At 36.5% G+C, this 21,874-nt stretch overlaps 1 protein-coding gene across 2 annotated transcripts in view; it reads right to left on the reverse strand.

The window, feature by feature from the left end:
- Positions 1 to 21,874, reverse strand: part of RYR2 (ryanodine receptor 2) — a 775,249-nt gene that overhangs the window by 394,289 nt on the left and 359,086 nt on the right. For both annotated transcript variants that reach the window (XM_047762364.1, XM_047762363.1), the window contains 2 exons: positions 9,716 to 9,790; positions 3,758 to 3,914 (listed from right to left, as the gene is read on the reverse strand). In XM_047762364.1, coding sequence (XP_047618320.1) covers positions 3,758 to 3,914; positions 9,716 to 9,790 — 232 coding nt within the window. The remainder of the gene's footprint in view (positions 1 to 3,757; positions 3,915 to 9,715; positions 9,791 to 21,874) is intronic.

Raw genomic sequence — 21,874 nt, forward strand, 5'->3', positions numbered from 1 at the left:
TTGTTTGTGTGTCACAAAGGAAATAATGGTTATTACAACAGGCAAAATAATCCAGAGATTTATATTTTAAAAAGTTAAATAAAAAATCTTCCCCTTGCTTTCATACACTCATATATCCTCCTGATCTTTCTGTAGTAGTCAATGTAAAAAGATTCTTTCACATCTAACATATAATAATATACAAATGCACACACACACAAGGATCTTCTTTTTAAGTAAAAAAAAAAAAAGAAAAAAAAAGATTTTAAAAGTGCAGTAATTGCATTACAGTTTGCTTTTTTTCCCCACTCAACAATATTACTATGGATAGCTTTCCAGATCAATATATTCTGGTAGCTAATACCAGTTAGCTATCAACTTATTTGTGAAACACTGGAATCTTTACCAGTTTTTTGCCATGACCAAGAATGATAAAGGCAATGTACACAGCTTTATTTTGTTTCTGTAAGATAACCTCTCTCATTAAAATACATTTCTACAGAAGATTGCTAGATCAGTGGCTGCATGTATCCAAGAAATTTCTGAAATATGCTAATGCACTTTCCTCTTCTGTATCTGCATTTCCATTGGCATAACCCAGTCGCTGTTTTGCCAGAGGCATACATTTACCTGCTGGAGAATTAGGATTGTTAGAGAAAGAACAAAAAGACCCCACTGGTATTCAGCTCTCTACAGCAAAAGCAGGAGTTCTGGCAACCATGGGGATGTGACTGTTACAGAAATAATGAAAAGAGAGGGTAGGACTCAGTGTTCAGACTTCTCCAGCAATAGCAGGATTTGAGGGGGACCACAGCTGCACAAGATCTGGAGGCCTACCCAGGAAGGGTAGGGGGTGGGTGGGGGCAGGGTGGTGGCGTTGGGATAGTGCTTCAGCTACCCAAGGCCCTGTGAGGTCAAGGGTGTCCCTCCAGGCTCCTGGGACAGCCCTGTGGGCCTGGGGGTGAATGAGTGACTAGCCAGTTGAGGGCTCAGGCCTGGTTATTGAAACCCACCCTAGCCAGTGGCTTGGGGCAGAGATAACCTCAGTCACTGGCCCATCCATGCTTCCAGCCTAGTGACATGGACACATGACTCATTCCATGTGCCCTTAGTTTTTCCATCTGTAAAATGCGGATCTTGATTCTCAATGAGATCAGTTACAGCCACTATGCAGCTCAATTGGCGGACTTACAAGGATCACAGAACTGCAGCATTTTTTTGTTTTTAAAAGGCTAAGGAGTTAGGGGAGAAAGGGTCCCTCCTTCCAGGTGCCCCTTAATAAGCTCCAGGAAGGCATGCATTGCAGCATGTTAGCAGTATCCTGCCCAGGTCCAGTCGGCCCTCAAACACTCCTGAGTGAATAAATGTCTGACTCCCTTCTTTCACCAACTTCCCTCGCATCCACTACCTCATTTTAGTACATTTTATTATATTTTAGTGTTTGGCTTTTTCCTGTTAAGTATCTTATTAAATGCTTGATTTTGCAGTTTTAAGAAAAGGTTCTTGGGCTTCTCACTGTTTCATAGGAGGCAACTGGAACACTTTTCACTTATTCTCTTTCACCTCCAATTTTTGTTTAGATTATTTTACTTCTTTAATTGCCATATCTTGAAAAGACTTCCAGTGTCTTTCATGGTGATATTCAGATTTTTCTACTACTTTGGGACTTTACTTTGGTAGATTATATTTTGCTTGGATGTCATGCATTTCTTTTCATTTTTGTGATTTTTCTGCCATTAAGCTATATGTCATTTTATGCCATCTTTTTTTTTTTTTTTTTTTTTTTTGCTTGAAAGGGGCTTCTACCATGAGATAACTGATGCACCTTTGCTTGGCTGAATTTTTTTTCTTTCGGGACTGAGATGCCATCCATGGACAAACTAATAAACCCCTACCTCCCTGCTTAAGGTCTTGAGGAAGAAGCTCATTGGTGTCAAGTCTGTTCACAATGTGATAAATGTGCTTTACAACTAGAGACAAGGAGCAACTAAACTGTAACCCCTGAGGGCCCCCAAAGAACTGAAACCACACACAAGCCCCTGTGTCCTTGCGTTTTTGAAGTAAAAGGCATTTCCTTTAGCCTCCCAGGCCTCCCCTCAGTCTCAAAAGGCTGAACCAAGAGTTAATGGTTAGGAAATACTGATACAGCCAAAAACTAGTTAAAACTGTCTCCATATGTTATGCCCTGCCTTGCTACTAACTTACTCTAACTGGATTTTCACAAAGGATTTCTTCCTTGCTTACCTGTTTTCTTTGACTAATGATTATTTTCTAAGTAGAGTCATACTGCGTGCCTAGTGCTTTTCCTTTGAAATCCTCCCTAACATCCCCTTCCTTTGGTGAGCAATCTTTATTCCACAGAGAAGGTCAAGGTGTGATAACCCCTAAGATCCCCAGAAACGATCACCAGACCACCTGACTGTGGCCTTGATGATTTTTGAAATGATCTATGAAGGGAGTTGAATGCAGGCACCATAATCCTTATCAACAGCGCTGCTTTTTTTTTTTTTCCCAAGCTAAATCTATAAAACCCCTTGCTATCAGCTCTCAAGGGAGGACATAGTTTTGAGGGTATTAGCCTGCTGTGGCCTCCTTTGCCTGGCAAGGCAATAAAGCTATACTTTCTGCTTCATCCAAAACTCTGTCTCCCAGACTTAACTGGTGCCAGATTTCAACTACAGAATCCCCTCTAGAGCCCCTCCATGGGTCCCCACAACAAATGTTGGTGCCGAGCCTGGGTCACATTATCCACTGGAGTTGACCAGGTTGGTGTCTCTACTTTCGCCACAGAGGCTGGACCTACCCGGCTGCCTTTCTTAAACATCTCGGGAGAATTCATCAACACTGAAGATCCTCTACCACTCTGTGCTCCCAAAGCAACAGAACTGAGTGTGGCATTAGGGAGGGAAAAATCAGGCTGCCGTCTTTTGAGAGTTACTTCTGATCTCACTCAAATTTACCTTCTTCTTTAATAAGGGCATAAAGTTTTGCATCTCTGAGACAAAAGCTAACCAGTAATTCAATACCATTCCTGTCGTGCTGCCTAAGTTTCACAATCTCCCTTAAATGAAGGACAGAAATAGACACCTATCACACAAATCCATCAAGAGATGCTTGGCATTTGTTAATGGAATGAGTGATTTTTCAACTATTCCTGAGACACTTTCCTATTGAGGACATCTGCTGTTTTGCTCAGGCGTAGCTAGCAATCCACTGCACTGTGGGGCTGGTGAGTGGGGAACCTCTCAGGAGGTACCGAGTGGGGTGGGCCAAGCTGTGAGGCATGAGTCTTCCAATTCACCTGTGATGTACATTTATTTTTTTTCTGTTTGACTCATCATCTAGTTCAGGGGGAGTCTCTTGAAAGCTTTTCAGGATTCTCTTAGAAGTTCTGTTCTCATAAACAATTCAGTAGATGTAAGAATAAATGTCTGTATATAAAAAAGCTGTGTAAGTGTGCCTGTAAGGAAGAGGTTCTTGTGTGCCCACAATGCCATTAAATAGCAATAGCACAGAGTCTGTGCTAACTGCACCGTCAAAAGCTAGGAAAACCAAAAGGGGCTGGATGAACCAAAGAACTATAAAACAGGTGAAAGACCTGGGCAGGTTTTAGAGGTTTAGGAAATGGGTTTTACTGAAGAAGAATGGAAGGAAGAAAAACTGGGAATTTAGAAATACATGCAAAACATACATCCTTTCTTTTTGCATTTGTAACATCAAAAGAACTGTGGTGGAGTTATACTTAATAGGAAATCCAAAATTCTCTATCCCGTCTTACCTTGGAAGATCGGAAGGTAAATGCTGTTGATTTTACATCAGCTTTTTCTTTGTCCATGAGTAGAAGGCTTTTGTCTTCCATGAGACTCAGGTATTTTCCTGTTGTGACATGGCGTAGTCGGAAAGGCTGGCCCCATCTTATGTGGCTTCCACTCCACCTAAGAAAAACAGTTCAGATTTGATCCAATGGCAAACGCAATGACGGGAGGAAAAGCAATTAAAATGTGCGTGTCCAACAATACACAAAGGTGCTTTGCATACCCTATCTTTTTTAATATTACCCTAATCCTTACGATTTTGATGATATTAATTTCATTTTGCAAATAACAAAATGGTTGTTCAGAACAATTAGGTAATATTCCATGTCATGCTGCTAACAGTAAGGAGAAGTGGAATTTAACTCAAGGTCTTCTGACATTAAATGTAATACCATCCACACCAAACATTGCTCCATGCAAAAATGACTATAAGAACTTGAGTTCCAAGTTCACCTCTAATCAATAGTCAGAGAAAAAGACAGTATGAGTTTAAAGGATACTTTAAAATTTACTAGTGTTTTGTTGGATTTGCAGACTTGAAAAATAGTTAACATCAGAGTTAATGCCTAACTATGATTAAATGGAACTCATATATATTTATATCTGAAGTGTATATTTATCTGCAAAAAAGAAATCTCTTCCTATGCTTTAAATTTCACTAATGTGGAACAATGATATCACTAAAAATCAATCCATCAAAAAGAAAAAGACAAACCAAGAAAATAAATTCCAATAGGGCTAAAAGGAAAAAAAAAAAAGACGGAAAAATTAAATGCAACACAGAAAATATAAACTAAGGTTGCAGAAAAAAGATAAAAAACAAAGTTGTGATCATTAAAATCTACTTTTGAAAAGAATGACTTTCATATAGGGTAGAAAAGAAAAATTAAGATACAGACCATTCTTCCTTTGCACAGTATTAGGTTAACTGAGAGCTGTCGCATCAGAACCTTGCTATCACTGCAGGCGAGAGTGGAAACAAGGTTCTGATAATGGGGACTTCCTATTATCATGCTAGGGTGCAAAAGAAGGACAGCCTCTTATCAATGATAAGAAACATGCTAAAAATCAAATATTAAAAAAAGAAAAGAGTGATAGTAAAGCTGATATTAGACAAATTAGAATTCAAGGCAAAAAGTATAAAGGAGATACTGTCAGGTATTTTACAATGAGAAAGATACACTCTAAAAAGAATGCACTTGGTCAGGAAGCTAACGTGTCAGTGGCAAACAAAAAATGAAACAAAAGAAACACAAGGATAATTTGTTAAAAGGCAATCACAGGGGAAGCTTTTACCACAGATAATGAATCAAAGAAATAACAAGTGAAGATATAGAGGATTTCAGGTTGATTTTCTTCAAAATTTTGTTTTAAAATAGAATCATTAAAATGTTTTATATGGGAGTTCCCGTCGTGGCGCAGTGGTTAACGAATCCGACTAGGAACCATGAGGTTGCGGGTTCGGTCCCTGCCCTTGCTCAGTGGGTTAACGATCCTGCGTTGCCGTGAGCTGTGGTGTAGGTTGCAGACGCAGCTCGGATCCTGCGTTGCTGTGGCTCTGGCGTAGGCTGGCGGCCACAGCTCCGATTAGACCCCTAGCCTGGGAACCTCCATATGCCGCAGGAGCGGCCCAAGAAATAGCAAAAAGATCAAAAAAAAAATGTTTTATATTCTACAGGTTGAGAATATTTTTTAAAATTCCAGTCTTGGTAAACTGTAAGTCAATTTTAGGCTATTTTCCTAACCTGGAATTTTGACCTGAGCCATTAGCATGCAAAATTAGCAATACAATGATATTGTAATAAGTTCGCAGTTCCCCTTGTGGCTCAGCAGAAACGAATCTGACTAGTATCCACCAGGATGCGGGTTTGATCCCTGGCCTCGCTCAAGAGGTTAAGGATCCGGCATTGTGGTGAGCTACAGTGTAGGTCATAGATGTGGTTTGGAACTGTTGCTATAGCTGTGGCATAGGCCAGCAGCTGCAGCTCCAATTGAACCCCTAGCCTGGGAACTTCCATATGCCCTAGGTGTGGCCCTAAAAAGACAAAAAAAAAAATGATATTGTAATAAGTTCATTTTTACATGGATTTGTCTATAAAGATAATTACAAGCCCCTCTACTAAATTCATAACCATGTACCAAGAAGCCCTGATAATTACACAATATTGTCTTAAAAATGAAATTAAAACTTATCAACAAGAGCATGTTAAAGCATTTCTAGTCTGGTAATAGAAATTTTTTTATTCCCCTCAGAAAGTTAGGTATATTCTTTGCAGACACTATGAAAAATATAACTATTTTGAATAATATGGAAATAATGGAAAAATAATCATTTCCATTATTTCAAGAAACATTTGAATATTTTACCAAATAATAATGACTCATCTAATCATCAGAGAAAACAACTTCATTTCCAAAATAGTCCAAAATTTTGACAAAGAACATACTTTTTAGCAGAATTTCTATATGGTATTCTCTATACCATGGTCATAGCTATTGAATAAGGCTCATATACACAAGCATTCCTCTCAAGCCACTTAAGGCAATTCTGTTAGAAATGGAATGAATTCAGCCAATGTTTAACAAAACACTGTGAAGTCTAAAGCACATTTTCTTTAGCTTTTAGGCACTCAAATTAGTTCATTCTCATATGTCCACAGCCCAAAAGAAAAGAGGACAAGCCTAGGAAAATCAAGGGGCAAGAAAAGAATATTTCAGTAAAAACAGTAATAATAGTAAAGGAGTTACATAAAGTAATTTCCTACGTAAACAAAGTAGAAAACTGTGCTCTGTGTCTTATATAGATTTACTTGAAATTATCTCAAAGGAAAGAGGAATATTTGTCACTCTTCATGATGTGCTGATTTTAAAATTTTTTAACACATAAGAAAGTGGAATTTCAAGTACACATAATCCATATTTTCAACTTCAGTGATCATTCCCATTACAGAAACTAGCATGCTACTTACAATGTCCTTACAACTTTGCATTGGGGTACAATACAGGAAAGTGTTTCCTGTTACATTTAACTCCCAAAATTGAAACTTACTTTATTAAAATGGTCATGATACTGAAAAATTTTTGGACAACATTAATTTGTATAAGTATGCAATGTAAAATATATCATTACTGGACTACATAGATTTTAACAACAACAAAATATATATATATATATATATATATATATATATATATATATATATATAGTTTGGGTCCTCTTTGGAGGAAAAAAAAAAAAAACAGAGTATCCTAAAGCTTTTAATACAAACAGTGACCTCTGGAAGTAAAGTTCTACTGTAAACATAAGCAGGATCTTTGACTATCACTTCCTAAGTACAAAGAAAAATAAGTAATTATGTGGACATTGAATATAATAAGATATGAAAACTCAATTCAATCTAATTTGTGCATTTACAATGAAGCCAAAGTAGCTCAAAGACACAGCAAAATTAAAAAAAAAAAAAAAAACCTTAAAAAAACTTGTGTTTGTTACATATGAACCTCCTGCTTTCCTACTGTAGATGTACATCAAGAGTTACAGAGTGGAATCAAAACACCTCTCTTTAATTTTTTAAATGGTTGAAAAATTCCCTGCTCCACTGCCTTGCTGTCATCTGATTCTGAGAAGCAATGAACACAGCTACAAACTGGTGGCAGTAAAGTACCCCCTTTCATCATTATTATTTGAAGAAGGTCCAGGCCCTTTCCATGTATCAAACAGCCAATGTCAAAGTTAAAACAAACTCCATGGAGTTCCCACTGTGATGCAACAGGATGGACAGCTTCTCTGTAGCACAGTATGCAGGTTCAATCCCCAGCCTGGTGCAGTGGGTTAAGGGAACCTGTGCTGCCACAGCTGCAGCACAGGTCTCAACTGTGGCTCGGATCTGATCCCTGCCTGGGAACTCCATATGCTGCAGGGCAGCAAAAAAGACAAAAACAACAACAACAACAACAACAAAAACAAAACAAAAAAAAAAGGAAGAAAAAAACCGTCCCTTTCTCTTTCAAAACTTCAAATATTCGATAACAACAGAGAACCAGAATCAAGACCATGGGATAGAAACGTGCTGAACAATCACATATGGAATAATACTTCATCAATAACACTGTTAACAATAAAAATTAAGCCTTGTTGGGCTTTCAAAACCCTCATCTTTTTTTTTTTTTTTTTGAGCTATAAATTTAGAGCTACAAATTTAGGGGCTAGTTTGCTTTAAAAAAAAAAGAAATCCATTTCTTTAAGCACACAACTATGAGAGAATGAGAGAATCACTTTCTCTATTTCATTTCTCTAATTAAGCTGCCATTTTCATAATACTAAGGTAAATTATGGAAATACATGTATATATTCAAAACTCTTCTCCCTAAATTCTCTGAATAATTTATGAAGCACATAAAAGCTACAAGTTTTTTTCCTTTTGCTTTATAAGTCATCTCCACTTCTTTCATTGCATTATGAGATGCACTTCCCATTAAATTTTACATGTAAGTTCAATACTTATCAAAAGTTTTAATATTTCACTGGATTTGATCAACTATGTATTTCTATAAAAGAAATTTGATATTCTCAATTAATAATTTATGGGGTTATACAGAAGCACTTTATAAAGTTATCAACCTACAATTTTAGGAAATATAAAAAATAAATTTAGTTTACATGCATATTTTTGTTGCATAGGAACACAAAAGAGTGAACAGAAAAGTTTTTCAATCACAAAAATATAGGATTGGGGTAAAATTCTGTCTTGGGAGAGTAAGAGAAATATGATTGCAATGAGAAAAACAAATAACATAATGTCTTGACTGGTAAAGAGACCAAGTTCAAATATATTTTAAAAAAAACAAAGATGGCTATTAAATCATAGCAGTAATTAGAGTCAATGGGATACTTTTAAAAGAGTGGTAAAAACATTTTATTTTAAAATGTCACTATTTATACTATAAGTTACAGTCTATGTTTCTATTTAAACTGATAATGAAAAATTTTCTATGTCAAAGATAACAATATTCAGAGAAATACTAAATTTTTTGAAATTATTGTATAGGATATGTAAGCAAGAAAACCTGAAGACCATTGAACTATTTTAATTACCACTAGATAAGCATTAAGCTCAAAACAACCTGACAAAGATAGCTAGTCTATAAAAAGATAGTTCCCTATACCCATCCATGAAGTCTATTATGCTAAATGAATAATTTTTTAAAGTGTAATATAAGAGGGAACAAATACATTGAAAACTTACTGCTTTTGAGGCAAACAATTAAATCTTCCCACCATTTTTTAAAATTTTGACTGATATTTAAATTCTATTTAAAACAGTGCAAAATGACACCTTTATCATCACAATTGCACTTATGTAAAGGACGTAAAAGTCAATCTCTGGGATAGTTTTTTGAAGTCACCAGAAAAAAAGTTATTGTGTCTATAATGAATACACAGTGACTTTGTCTGCAGTCCACATTTCTCACTCAGCTCTCAAGCTCTTTGTAAGTAAAGAGAGTGACTGCCAGTTATGACTCTCAAATCTTGAGGTTCAAGTTTCCCCATTTCATACACATGTCTTTAAGAAGGCTAAACCCAGACTCTGGCTGACCTGAAATGTGTGACAGGCTTGCAAACAACCTGTCCTTTCTCCAAACCTTACATCATATTCTGCCCTGGAAGTTCTTCCCGCCAGGAGATGCACTGACTCGCCTGAGATGATGCTACAAAAACAAAGAGGCTAAGAGAGCATATAATGATTACTTGACACCTGCTGAATGTAGGCTAGAGGCAAAAGAGGAACGACTCTCCACTTTCTCAGTGTCTCCTTTGCTTGTTGGTTATTAGCGTGACCATTTTACATAGAAGCACAGGAGCGCAAGACGTGCTCCATCTCCAGAGAGAGCATCAGGATGTCTTTATAAGTTCTACTTACGCAACTCGCAGGGTCTCCAGCCTCCACAGGGAGCGGGCATGAACAGATACAGCACCACCTTCATAATGCACTGTCCTATTTAAAAAAAAAAAAAAAAAAAAGCCCAAATTTAACGTGGCATTTTTTTCTTTTTCCTCCTTTTTCAGCCTCACCCTCAGTATATGGAAGTTCCCGGGTCAGGGATCAAATCAGAGCTAGAGCTGTGACTAATGCAGTATGGACTCTATATTTTTAAGCCAGTTAAAAGAGAAAAGCAAATGGGAATCCTCTGAATAAACAATACAAGCTATGCTTTTTGACAGAAGAGAATATACATGGCAACAACAGTAGCAGTGACCTGAATAAATGATTTAAACATATTCTTTCAAAAAAACAAAAACAAAAAAACACATTCTTTCATCTTTTATTCCCTCTAATCCCATTCATTTCTTCTTCCTCACCCTGTGCCACCTTCAATGAATACTTTCACTTTACCCATTTAACCATTTAAGTCCATAAAAGTATTTCACTATGAATTTAGGTGCAGTTTAAAATAGTACATTTCAACACATGCATATAATGATCTGCAACTTTAAATTCTCCTAGATATTTAAAATATTTTAAAGAAATTAAGAGCACATTGGAGTTCCCATTGTGGCGAAGCAGAAACGAATCCAATTAGGAACCATGAGGTTGAGGGTTCAATCCCTGGCCTTGCTCAGTGGGTTAAGGATCCGGCATTGCCGTGAGCTGTGGTGTAGGTCACAGACCTGGCTCGGATCTGGCATTGCTGTGGCTGTGGTGTAGGTTAGCAGCTGTAGCTCTGATTAGACCCCTAGCCAGGGAACCTCCATGTACCACAGGCATGACCCTGAAAAGACAAAAAAAAAAAAAAAAAAAGAAAAAGAAAAAGAAAGAAAGATATTAAGAGCATATGAGCACATTAGAGAGTTCCCGCTGTGGCTCAGTGGTAACGAAACTGACTAGTACACATGAGGTTGCGGGTTCAATCCCTGGCCCCGCTCAGTGGGTTAAAGATACAGCATTGCCGTGAGCTACAGTGTAGGTCACAGATGTGGCTCAGATCTGGCATTGCTGTGGCTGCGGTACAGGCCAGCAGCTGCAGCTCTGATTCAACCCCTAGCCTGGGAACTTCCATATGCCACAGGTGAGACCCTACAAAAAAAAAAAAACAAAAAAAACCACACACATACACATTAATTTTCATGTTTTCATATAACAGTCTGCTAAATGATGAGACAGGAAAATATGAATATCAACAAAACTATAAATACCAGCAAAAAAGTCATTCACACGCACAAAGAGAAATTTCTCCAGATGTACATCACATATACCCAAATCCCAGAGCTCTCATAATAATGAGTTACTATGCCAGATGTGATGCTAAGTAATGTATATACATTATCCATATTGATTTCTGTACAACTTCTTGTGACTGTTTTAAGGAAACCAAAGCCTGTGCCTGTACTCGGTTTCTTTCCCGAGTACCCACCATCTCCTCTCCATCAGATCTCTTCATCATTCAAACATACATAACCCTGTCTGGTCTCAGACATGTGGGACCATATTTTCCTCCTACTTTTCTGCCTCATTACCACCTCCTCTCAGTCCTTCCAAGAGGTAACAATGACAACTTGTCCAGCTTTTATATTAAAATTGATGAGAAGGTTCAGGATCACCCATAATTGATCCATTAGGACCCTGAAGCTGTGAAAAAAATCATGTGGATATTTCTTTAAAAATCCTGATGCCTTGCCCTCACCAATGACTAATTAAACCAAATTTGGAGTCAAGAATTTTAAAAGCTCCCCAGCTGGTTGTAAGGGGGAGCCAAGTTTGGGAAGCTATGGTCTGTATTAATTTCTAAACAGCAGCACTACCAACACTTTGGTGCAGGTAATTTTGTGCTGTGGAAAACTGCCCTATGCGTTGCAGGATATTTAGTGCAATCCTGGCCTCTACCACCTAAATACTAATATCAGCCATCCCCCTGCCCCCACCCAAGCTGCAATGATCAAAAATATTTTCAGACATTACCAAGTGATTTCTGGGGGCAAAAATCACCCTCGAGGTCAAAACACTGATAAACATAAGTGGTTCTCAATCTTTAGTGAGTTAAAATACAGATTGCTGTATTTTAACCTCCCAGAGTTTCCAATTTAGTATATTTGGGGTGAGGCCAATAATTTGTATTTTTAACCAACTCCCAGATGATGGGCCACAGCTGGTCCACATTCTGAGAACCATTATTTTATTAGGGTAGTGATTCTTATAGTCGGTAGTATATTAGAATTACCTGGAAAGCTCTAAGAACTCCAGATAATTCTCAGACCATTAAATCAGAATTCTGCATATACACTTGAAAAATAATGGGTGACAAAATATAGATGTAATGTTTGTGTGTGTTTGTACACTGCATATGAATATATATGTATATATACACACATATACAGCAATAGATATACATAATGTGTATTTTTAAATCAATCAGATCTTTAATAAAGATCTTGTACTTGGCCAAAAAAAAAGTTTATCCTATTTTTCTAATTATATCTATTTACTCATATATTTTCAAATCACAATCAACAAATTTGGAAATAAATACTAAAATGATGAAACAAAGAACAACTTGGGAAATTAAGAAGCTCTCCTAAATAATTCATAGTTTCAAGAGGAAACAGAAATTATGCCCTATTTAGAATATAATAAAGAGAAGAACACTTCATTACAAATCTTTGATGCACAGGTAAACTTTAAGAAATTGAAGTCTGCAATGCCTTAATAATTAAAGAAATTATGAAAACAAAGATATCCAAGAATTATCTGAAGATACTAAGTAAAGAACAGTATACACTTTCTGTTCACTAAAGACCATTGACCTAATGAACCAAAATGTCACAGCTTATGAGAAAAAAATGTGTTAAGAAATAAGACATTGGGTGGGAATGTAAACTGGTACAGCCACTATGGAGAACAGTTTGGAGATACCTTAGACATCTATACATAGAACTTCCATATGACCCCGCAATCCCACTCTTGGGCATCTATCCGGACAAAACTCTACTTAAAAGAGACACATGCACCCGCATGTTCATTGCAGCACTATTCACAATAGCCAGGACATGGAAACAACCCAAATATCCATGGACAGATGATTGGATTCGGAAGAAGTGGTATATATACACAATGGAATACTACTCCGCCATAAAAAAGAATGACATCATGCCATTTGCAGCAACATGGATGGAACTAGAGAATCTCATACCGAGTGAAATGAGCCAGAAAGACAAAGACAAATACCATATGATATCACTTATAACTGGAATCTAATATCCAGCACAAATGAACATCTCCTCAGAAAAGAAAATCATGGACTTGGAGAAGAGACTTGTGGCTGCCTGATGGGAGGGGGAGGGGGAGGGAGTGGGAGGGATCGGGAGCTTGGGCTTATCAGACACAACTTAGAATAGATTTACAAGGAGATCCTGCTGAATAGCATTGAGAACTCTGTCTAGATAGTCATGTTGCAACAGAAGAAAGGCTGGGGGAAAAATGTAATTGTAATGTATACATGTAAGGATAACCTGACCCCCTTGCTGTACAGTGGGAAAATAAAATTAAAAAAAAAGAAATAAGACATTGATATTATCTGCAATGAAATTTTTAAAGAGTTTCTCACCTCATAAATCAGAAATTGAAGTCATTGTAATTTTGATGAACGGGAACTTTTAAAATACGCACAATATTAACCAAGAGATGTGCCCGGGCTTCATGCTGTCAATTACGGTCTACATAATACATTTTTCCTCCATACAATATGCTTCATTAAGGGACTCATATTTCAGGCTGATCACATAAAACTGCCTGAAGAGGCCCCTCAAGGATCTCTTTTAAAAAGTACAAATTTTTCCTAGCATGTCATCAATGCCACTTGTCATAAGTGTTACAATACTGTCCACTGAATAAAAGTAGTGTGCTATTTTTGTATTTTCAGCTATAGAATACAATTTAAGTTTTATCTCAGTTGTCAAACCACTTATTTCTCAGTAAAAAAGCAGGCACTTGGATAGCCAGAACAGCTCATCTTCAGAATCTGAGGCCCGGGGGGTGCGGGGGGGGGGGGGGGGGCAACAACTAGCATTTGCATACTAATTAAAGCACAAGTCCTTATGAGCTCTTCACAGCCTGACAGTTTGGCATTAGTTGGCAGGTATTCACAAGAACATTGTACAGGATACACAATTCCAATTAGTGGGCTTAAGCACAGAATCATAAAACACATTATTCATGAAAAGATTCTAAGCTGTGAAGAGAACCTTCCACCCTGGAGGGACACTCTTTCCTTGTGAGGGCTTCCAGGTGACACCTTCACTGGATGGCATCACTGTTGTGAGCTCAGTTTTTGCAAGACAACCGAGCAGTAGACAAGTCACTCTCACATACGACTGTCACTAACTTTCTGAAGCTGTCACTTCCTTACATGAACCCAAGCAGTGACTTAACTTCCCTGTGCCTCATTTCTTCATATGTACAATGAAGGTAATTTTCACTGGGTTGCTGTGAGGAAGCAAAGGATGATGTAACCCATGAGGAGCACTTGGAAGGGTCTTTGCACAGCCAATGTCAGCCCTGAGGGTGTGAAGGATGGTGATAATGATGGTGAATGTTCAATCTTTCCATACAGGGAGTAAAGAACTCAATACTGTTTGTTGAATTAAACTGACAATAGTGTAAGAAACTTCTTTATATTCAAAGGTCTGATAAATCCTAAACTACAAAATTGCTCAGGACCACATAAGTAGGAAATGAAGCCATAACTTAGACCATCTCCAGAGAGCCTCTTCCTATGGTACAAAGACTGGTTCTAGCATTCTTTTCAGCCATGATCTACATGCTCCTTTTGTTTCTAGTAGTTCTAGATTATTTACAAATAGAGAGGTTACTTTATACAACGTTGCAGTCTTAAAATTCACATATACAAATCAATATGACATTTTTTTGGCATCTGCTACAATATACTTTGAGAATAAAAGGACACTGTAGAAAATTCAAGCTCTAAAAAAAAATGCATACATCATAAAAATTAAAAATATGCTTCTTTTCCTAACCATGTTCTCCCTTCTGCAAAAATCTCCTTTTTTTCTTTTCACCACAGAAAACCTGAGTCACAACGGTGACAATGCTCCATTTTTAACCCTCTAGGCCCCCGAGGAACTCCCCAAAACCTACTTCTGAGGTCACCCACTTTGTCACCCTACTTTGGCCCTCAACAAAGGACTTCCATGTATCTCCATGACTGTTGAGGCTGACAGCACATCCAAGAATTTCACTGCTAACCATGAAAAGTGTCTGGAAAACCTTTCTATTAAGGGCTGGATGGTAAGTACTTCAGACATTATGGGCCTTACAGTTTCTGTCATATTTCTCAATGCTGAAAGTAGCCATAGGCAATATGTTAAAAAAAAAAAAAAGTGCATATCTGTGTTCCAATAAAACTTTATTTAGAAAAACAAGCTATGAGTTGGATATAACCCTCAGATCATAGTTTGCCAAATTCAGTCTAAAAGATCATGCCCACATTTTTGGTTATTTTAATCTCAGAGAGCACCAGCTAGATGAAATCTAAGATCTGAAGTCTTTCATAATGGTATTAGTCAGTGTTCTTCAAGGAAACAGAATAATAGGAGACATTATATATAAAAAATATATAAACATATAAAAATTCTAATATATAGGATACATTTTATATAAAATATATTCACATTTACAAATATATACGTGTATATATATGTATGTGTACATGTAATTATGTGTGTATATATATATACACACATATACAATTTTATTTTTTTTAATTACTCAAATGAATTTATCACATCTGTGGTTGAATAATGATCATAACAATCTGATTTCACAAGATTTCTACTCCACAACCCAAGCACATGCCCCCAACCCCCAAACTGTCTCCTCCGGAGACCATAAGTTTTTTAATGTCTGTGAGTCAGCACACACATACAATTTTATAGAAAAGTTTACCATAAGGAGTTGGCTCATGCAATTATGAAGGCTGACAAGTCCCGAGATCTACAGTTAGCAAGCTGCAGACCCAGGAGAGCTTACAATGTAAGTTGCAGTCCAAGTCCAAATGCCTAAGGACCAAGAGAGTCAATGGTATAGTCTCAGGTTTAAGACCCAAGAAGAATTTATGTTTCAGTTTCAGTTCAAAAAGTGATTCCTCAGCTCAAAGGCAGTCAAGCAGGAAGAAATCCCTCTGATTCATGAAGGGTCAGCCTTTCTGTGCTAGTCAGGCCTTTAACTGATTAGGTAAGGCCCACCCACGTCAGGGAGAGCAATCTGCTTTACTCATTCTATAGATTTAAATGTCATGCTCATCTAAGATCACCCTCAGGGAAACATACAGAATAATTTTATCAAACAGTTTGATCAAATATCTGAGTACTCTGTGGATCAGGCAAGGTGACACATAAAATTAAACTCAAAATAACTAACTGAAAGAAAGTCCAACTTACCCATCTATAATTCTAAATCTGTCTTTAGAATTATTATCAACATTGTGAGGAAGTCCTTTTTTTCTCCCTCCCAAAGATAATTATGGATAAATTCAGAGTGTTTCTGAGCACTTGGATCACCCAAAGCAACTTTACTTTGGCCAGTGAAGCAGAAGCAACAGAATTGTCTTATACATAAATTACAAAAAAACCAATCTGGTCATTTTCAATTTTTTTTTTTTCAATATAAGGAAACCCTAAATGTAGTATATCATTTTAACACTGAACAGCTTACATGGTCAGTTTTTACTGCAGTATTATAGCACTTTTTATTTTTCAAATAAACTTTTTTTTTAACATTTACCATATGATCTTAAAGCAATCGGAATAAGGGATGTTGCTATTGGATTATTTCTGAACTCATTCTGATTTCATTTTTGTCCAGAGAGAGGCTAGAGTGTTTAACAAATGCTGAACAACAAAAGAGAGAACAATAATAAAGGACATTTCCTTATGCGCCAATATTACAAAGAATAAAAGAAAATGTCCATCATGGAATAAAATAATAATAAAAGAAATTTAATCAGTCACAGCTAATTTTGACAATGAATCAATTGCACAAGTTAAAAATAGAGAAGAGTTGTTTAAAAGCCTCTGAAGATTACCTTGAAAATTCAAATGCTAATGACATGTTTAGGTAGAATTAAATAGGGACAAAAAAATCATATTAATGTATTCTGGTTACTGCAAGGCAGGGCAGTAAAATAATATCAGAATTCTTCATTTTTCCACACTCAGTGTTCAATAAAAGACCACAATGAAAGACCACAAAATTAAATTCTCTTTTGTAAAACGGTTTTTTAATCCTAACAAAATAGATTCTAAAAGTCATGATTGGTATCCCTAGGAACTACCACTACTTTTTATTTCAAAAGAAATGTACTGCTTTAAGATATATATGTAGCAAAAATGACTACTCTTCCCCTCTTGTACACAGAAGGTTATTAATTAATATTCACTGAATATTTATAAAATCTTTCACAGCCACAGGCTAAAGAATAAAAACCACATGATCATATCTATATAGGCAAAAGGCATTTAACTGAATCCAACATCTATTCACAAGGAAAACTCTTTAGTAAACTAGGAATAGAATGAAACATCCTCAATTTGAAAAAAATTATCTACAATTAACATCATACTTAAAAGTAAACTAGATGCCTTCCCCCTAAGATCAAGGCCAGAATTTCCCCTCTCATTACTCCTATTCAACATTGTACTAGGGGAGTTCCCTTCATGGCTCTGTAGTTAAGGAACCCAACTAGTATCCATGAGGATGCAAGTTCAATCCCTGGCCTCGCTCAGTGGGTTAAAGATCCAGTGTTGCCGTGCGTGGTGGTATAGGTTGCAGGTGCAGCTAGGATCCCGCATTGCTGTGGCTGTGGTATATGCAGGCTGACAGCTACAGCTCCAATTTGACCCCTAGCCTGGAAACCTCCACATGCCACGGGTGTGGCCCTAAAAAGAAAAAAACAAAACATTGTACTAGAAGTTCTAGCTAATACAATAAGAGAAGAAAAGGAAATAAAAGGTATGTGGAATGGGAAGGAAAAAATAAAACTTTTTATTTATAGGTGACATGCCTGTCTATGTAGAAAATCCTAAAGGCTCAAAAATAACAAAAATAAAAGACCTGGTACTAAGGAGCAATTATAGGAAGGTTACAGAATGCAAGAAAACTATACAAACTCAAACGCTTTCTCACATACCAGTAATGAACCAGAGGAATTTGAAATGAAAATACAATACCACTTATATTACCCCTGAAAAGAAAAAAAGATACATTACTTAGGTGTGTGTGTATATATATATATGTGTGTGTGTGTGTGTGTGTGTGTGTGTGTGTGTAACAAAATATGTACAAGATTCATATGAGAAAAACTACAAAACTCTGATGGAAGGAATCAGAATATCTAAATAAATGGAGATAAATTCCACATGTATGAACAAAAAGATGCAATAACTGCCAAGAGTTAATTCTTCTCAATGTGACTCATCGACTCACCTCAACCCCAATAAATATCCCAGGAAAGTAATCACTTATCAACAAACAATTCTAATGTTTATACAGAAAGGCAAAAGACCCAGAATAGCCAATACAATATTGAAGGAGAACAAGGTTATAAGACTGACACAGCAAAATTTCAAGACTTAATAGAAAGCTACAGTAATCAAGACAGTGTGGTAATGTTAAAAAAGCAGATAAACAGATCAATGGAAAAGAATAGAGAACCCAGTATTAGACTCTTGCAAATACAGTCAACTGACCTTTGACCAAGGAGCAAAGGTATTCCACTCCTTTCAATGAAGAAAAGGAGTTTTAAAAAGGTAAAGTAAAGGAGATTCTTAAGGCAGTGAAACTATTCTGTATGACACTATAAGAGTAGATATACGTCCCAGAAAATATACAAAACTAAAAGTGAATCTCAGTGTTAAAAAAAAATGGACTTTGATTAACACTAATGTGGCCGTGTTGGCTCATTGTAACAGAAGCACCTCACTAATACAACATGTTAAAACTAGGGAAACTGCAGAAGATCAGGAAGGGATATGTGAGAAGTATCTGTACTTTCTGCTTAATTTCTTTGCATACTTAAAATTTTTCTAAAAAATAAAGTCTACTAAAGCCACGGTAACCGAAACAGTGTGGTGTTGGACAAAAATAGACATACAGATCAATAGAACAGAATAGAGAGCCTAGAAATAAACCCACATACCTACATGCAATTAATCTTCAACAACGGAAGCAAAATATACAATGGAAAAATGATAGTCTCTTCAGCAAGTGGTGTTAGGAAAGCTGGACAGCTGCATATAAATCAATGAAATTAGAACACTCCCTCACACCATATACTTAAACTTAAAATGGTTTAAATACCTTAATATAAAACACAACACCATAAAACTCATAGAACATAGGCAAAACATTCTCTGACATAAATCAGAGCAATATTTTTTTTGAATCAGTCTCCAAAGGCAAGAGAAATATAATGAGAAATAAACAACTGGGACCTAATCAAACTTAAAAGCTTTTGCACAAAGCAAAGGAAACTATCAACAAAACAAAAAGGCAACCTATGGAATGGAAAAAAAAATAATTAGCAAATGATGTGACTGACAAAGGATTAGTATCCAAAATATACAAAGAGCTCAAACAACTCAATATGGAAAAAAGAAAAACTTAATCAAAAAATGGAAAGAAGACCTAAGTAGACATTTTTCCAAAGAAGACATTCAGATGGCTCATAGGCCATCATAAAAACACAAAAATATGTGCAACATCCCTAATTATTAGAAAAATGCAAATCAAAACCACAATGAGGTATCCTCTCGGTCAGAGGCATCATTAAAAAGTCTACAAACAATAGGAGTTCCCGTCGTGGCGCAGCGGTTAACGAATCCGACTAGGAACCATGAGGTTGCGGGTTCGGTCCCTGCCCTTGCTCAGTGGGTTAACGATCTGGCATTGCCGTGAGCTGTGGTGTAGGTTGCAGACGCGGCTCGGATCCTGCGTTGCTGTGGCTCTGGCATAGGCCGGTGGCTACAGCTCCGATTGGACCCCTAGCCTGGGAACCTCCATATGCCTCGGGAGCGGCCCAAGAAATAGCAACAACAACAACAATAACAACAACAAAAAGACAAAAAAAAAAGTCTACAAACAATAAATGCTGAAGAGGGTGTGGAGAAAATGGAACCCTCCTACACTGTAGTGGGAATGTAAATTGGTATATCCGCTATAGAAAATAGTGCAGAGGTTTCTAAAAAATTATACAGTTACCATATGATCCAACAATCCCACTCCTAGACATATAAATTAACTGGAGAAAATATAAATTCTAATTTAAAAAGAAACATGTATCCCAATTTTCATAGCAACAGTATTTAGAACAGCTAAGACATAGAAACAATCCAAGTGCCCATCAACAGATGATTGGTAAGAATATGTATATAAACATACACACACACACACATAAACACACATATTTAAATATAGATAAATAAATACACATACACAAAGGAATATTACTACCCAGCCATAAAAAAGAATGAAATAATGACAGTTGCAGCAACATGAATGGACCTAAAGAAGAGAGTCTACTTCGTGTAGAGAGTCTAACATAGAAAGACAAATACTATTTGATGTCCCTTATATGTGGAATCTAAAAAATAATACAAATGAATCCATATACAAAACAGAAACATTCACAGATATAGAAAACAAAATTATGGTTACCACAGGGGAGAGGGACAGAGGAGGGAAAAATTTGGAATATGGCATTTAACAAGTACAAAATATCTATAGGTACAGGTACTCTACATAAAATAGATAGGCAACAAAGATTTACTATATAACACAGTGAATCATATTCAATACCTTGTAATAACCTACAATGGAATACAATCAGAAAAAAAATAACTGAATCACTATGCCGTGAGCTTAAAACAAACACAATACTGTAAATCAACCATGTTTCATTTTAAAAAGTCCTAATTTTAAAAAATCATTAAATAACCTCAATATCAATAAATATTTATATATTAGCAGAAAATATATTAAGAATATATTAGGAGGAAATAGAAGAGGATGATTGTAAAATTTAGCTACTTCTAAAAGCTTGTCATTCTCCAGAATGACATAAAATAATACCAGGCTATCTCAAATAACTTTTAGGGTTCTTTTCACAAAAGAATGATGAAAGTATGGAGTTTCTGTAGTGGTGCAGTGGTTAATGAATCCAACTGGGAACCATGAGGTTGTGGGTTCAATCCCTGAACTTGCTCAGTGGATTAAGAATCGGGCGTTGCCGTGAGATGTGGTGTAGGTCGCAGACACGGGTTGGATCCCTCATTGCTGTGACTCTGGCGTAGGCCAGGGTCTGCAGCTCCGATTAGACCCCTAGCCTGAGAACCTCCATATGCCACGGGAAGCAGCCCTAGAAAAGGAAAAAAATAGAAAAAAAAAGACAAGAATGATGAAAGTATAAAAATTTATATGTGTAAATATTGTAAAGGTAAATAATATTAAGGACTACTGTTTTTTTATAGAAAGAAAAGTTAAATAGAAGTATAATTATAATTAGTAAAAAAAAACCAAACACTAATTACTATCTTTTATACTTAAGGCATTTGGTTATAGATTTTAGGAAGGAGAAAGATGAAGAGACTAAGGCTCTAGTACCCAAGAACATACGGTTTGATGGGGTAAAAAGGACACAAACACCAAAAACTTCTATGGGTTAGTGTGAAAAAACCCGTTTTGGGCTATCACAAATAAAGCTGCTTTACACTAAATATTTGTGTACAAATATCTGTGTGTGAGAACAGTTTTCACCCCTTTGCAGTAAATACCCAGGAACGCAATTGTGAGGTCACATGACAGTACATGTTTAGCTTTTCAATCAACTGCTGAAATGTTTCCCAGAGTGGCTGTACCATTTACAAGCAATTTATGAGGGATCAAGTTTCTCTGCATCCCCACCACCATTTGCTTATCTGTCTTTTGTTTTGTTTTAGCCATTCTGTTAAGGGTGTAGTGATAGCTTCTTGTCATCTGAAGATGTATTTCCATGATATCTAACGATGCTAAACC

The sequence above is a fragment of the Phacochoerus africanus genome, chromosome 15, assembly GCF_016906955.1.
Source record: "Phacochoerus africanus isolate WHEZ1 chromosome 15, ROS_Pafr_v1, whole genome shotgun sequence".
Classification (NCBI taxonomy): Eukaryota; Metazoa; Chordata; class Mammalia; order Artiodactyla; family Suidae; genus Phacochoerus; species Phacochoerus africanus.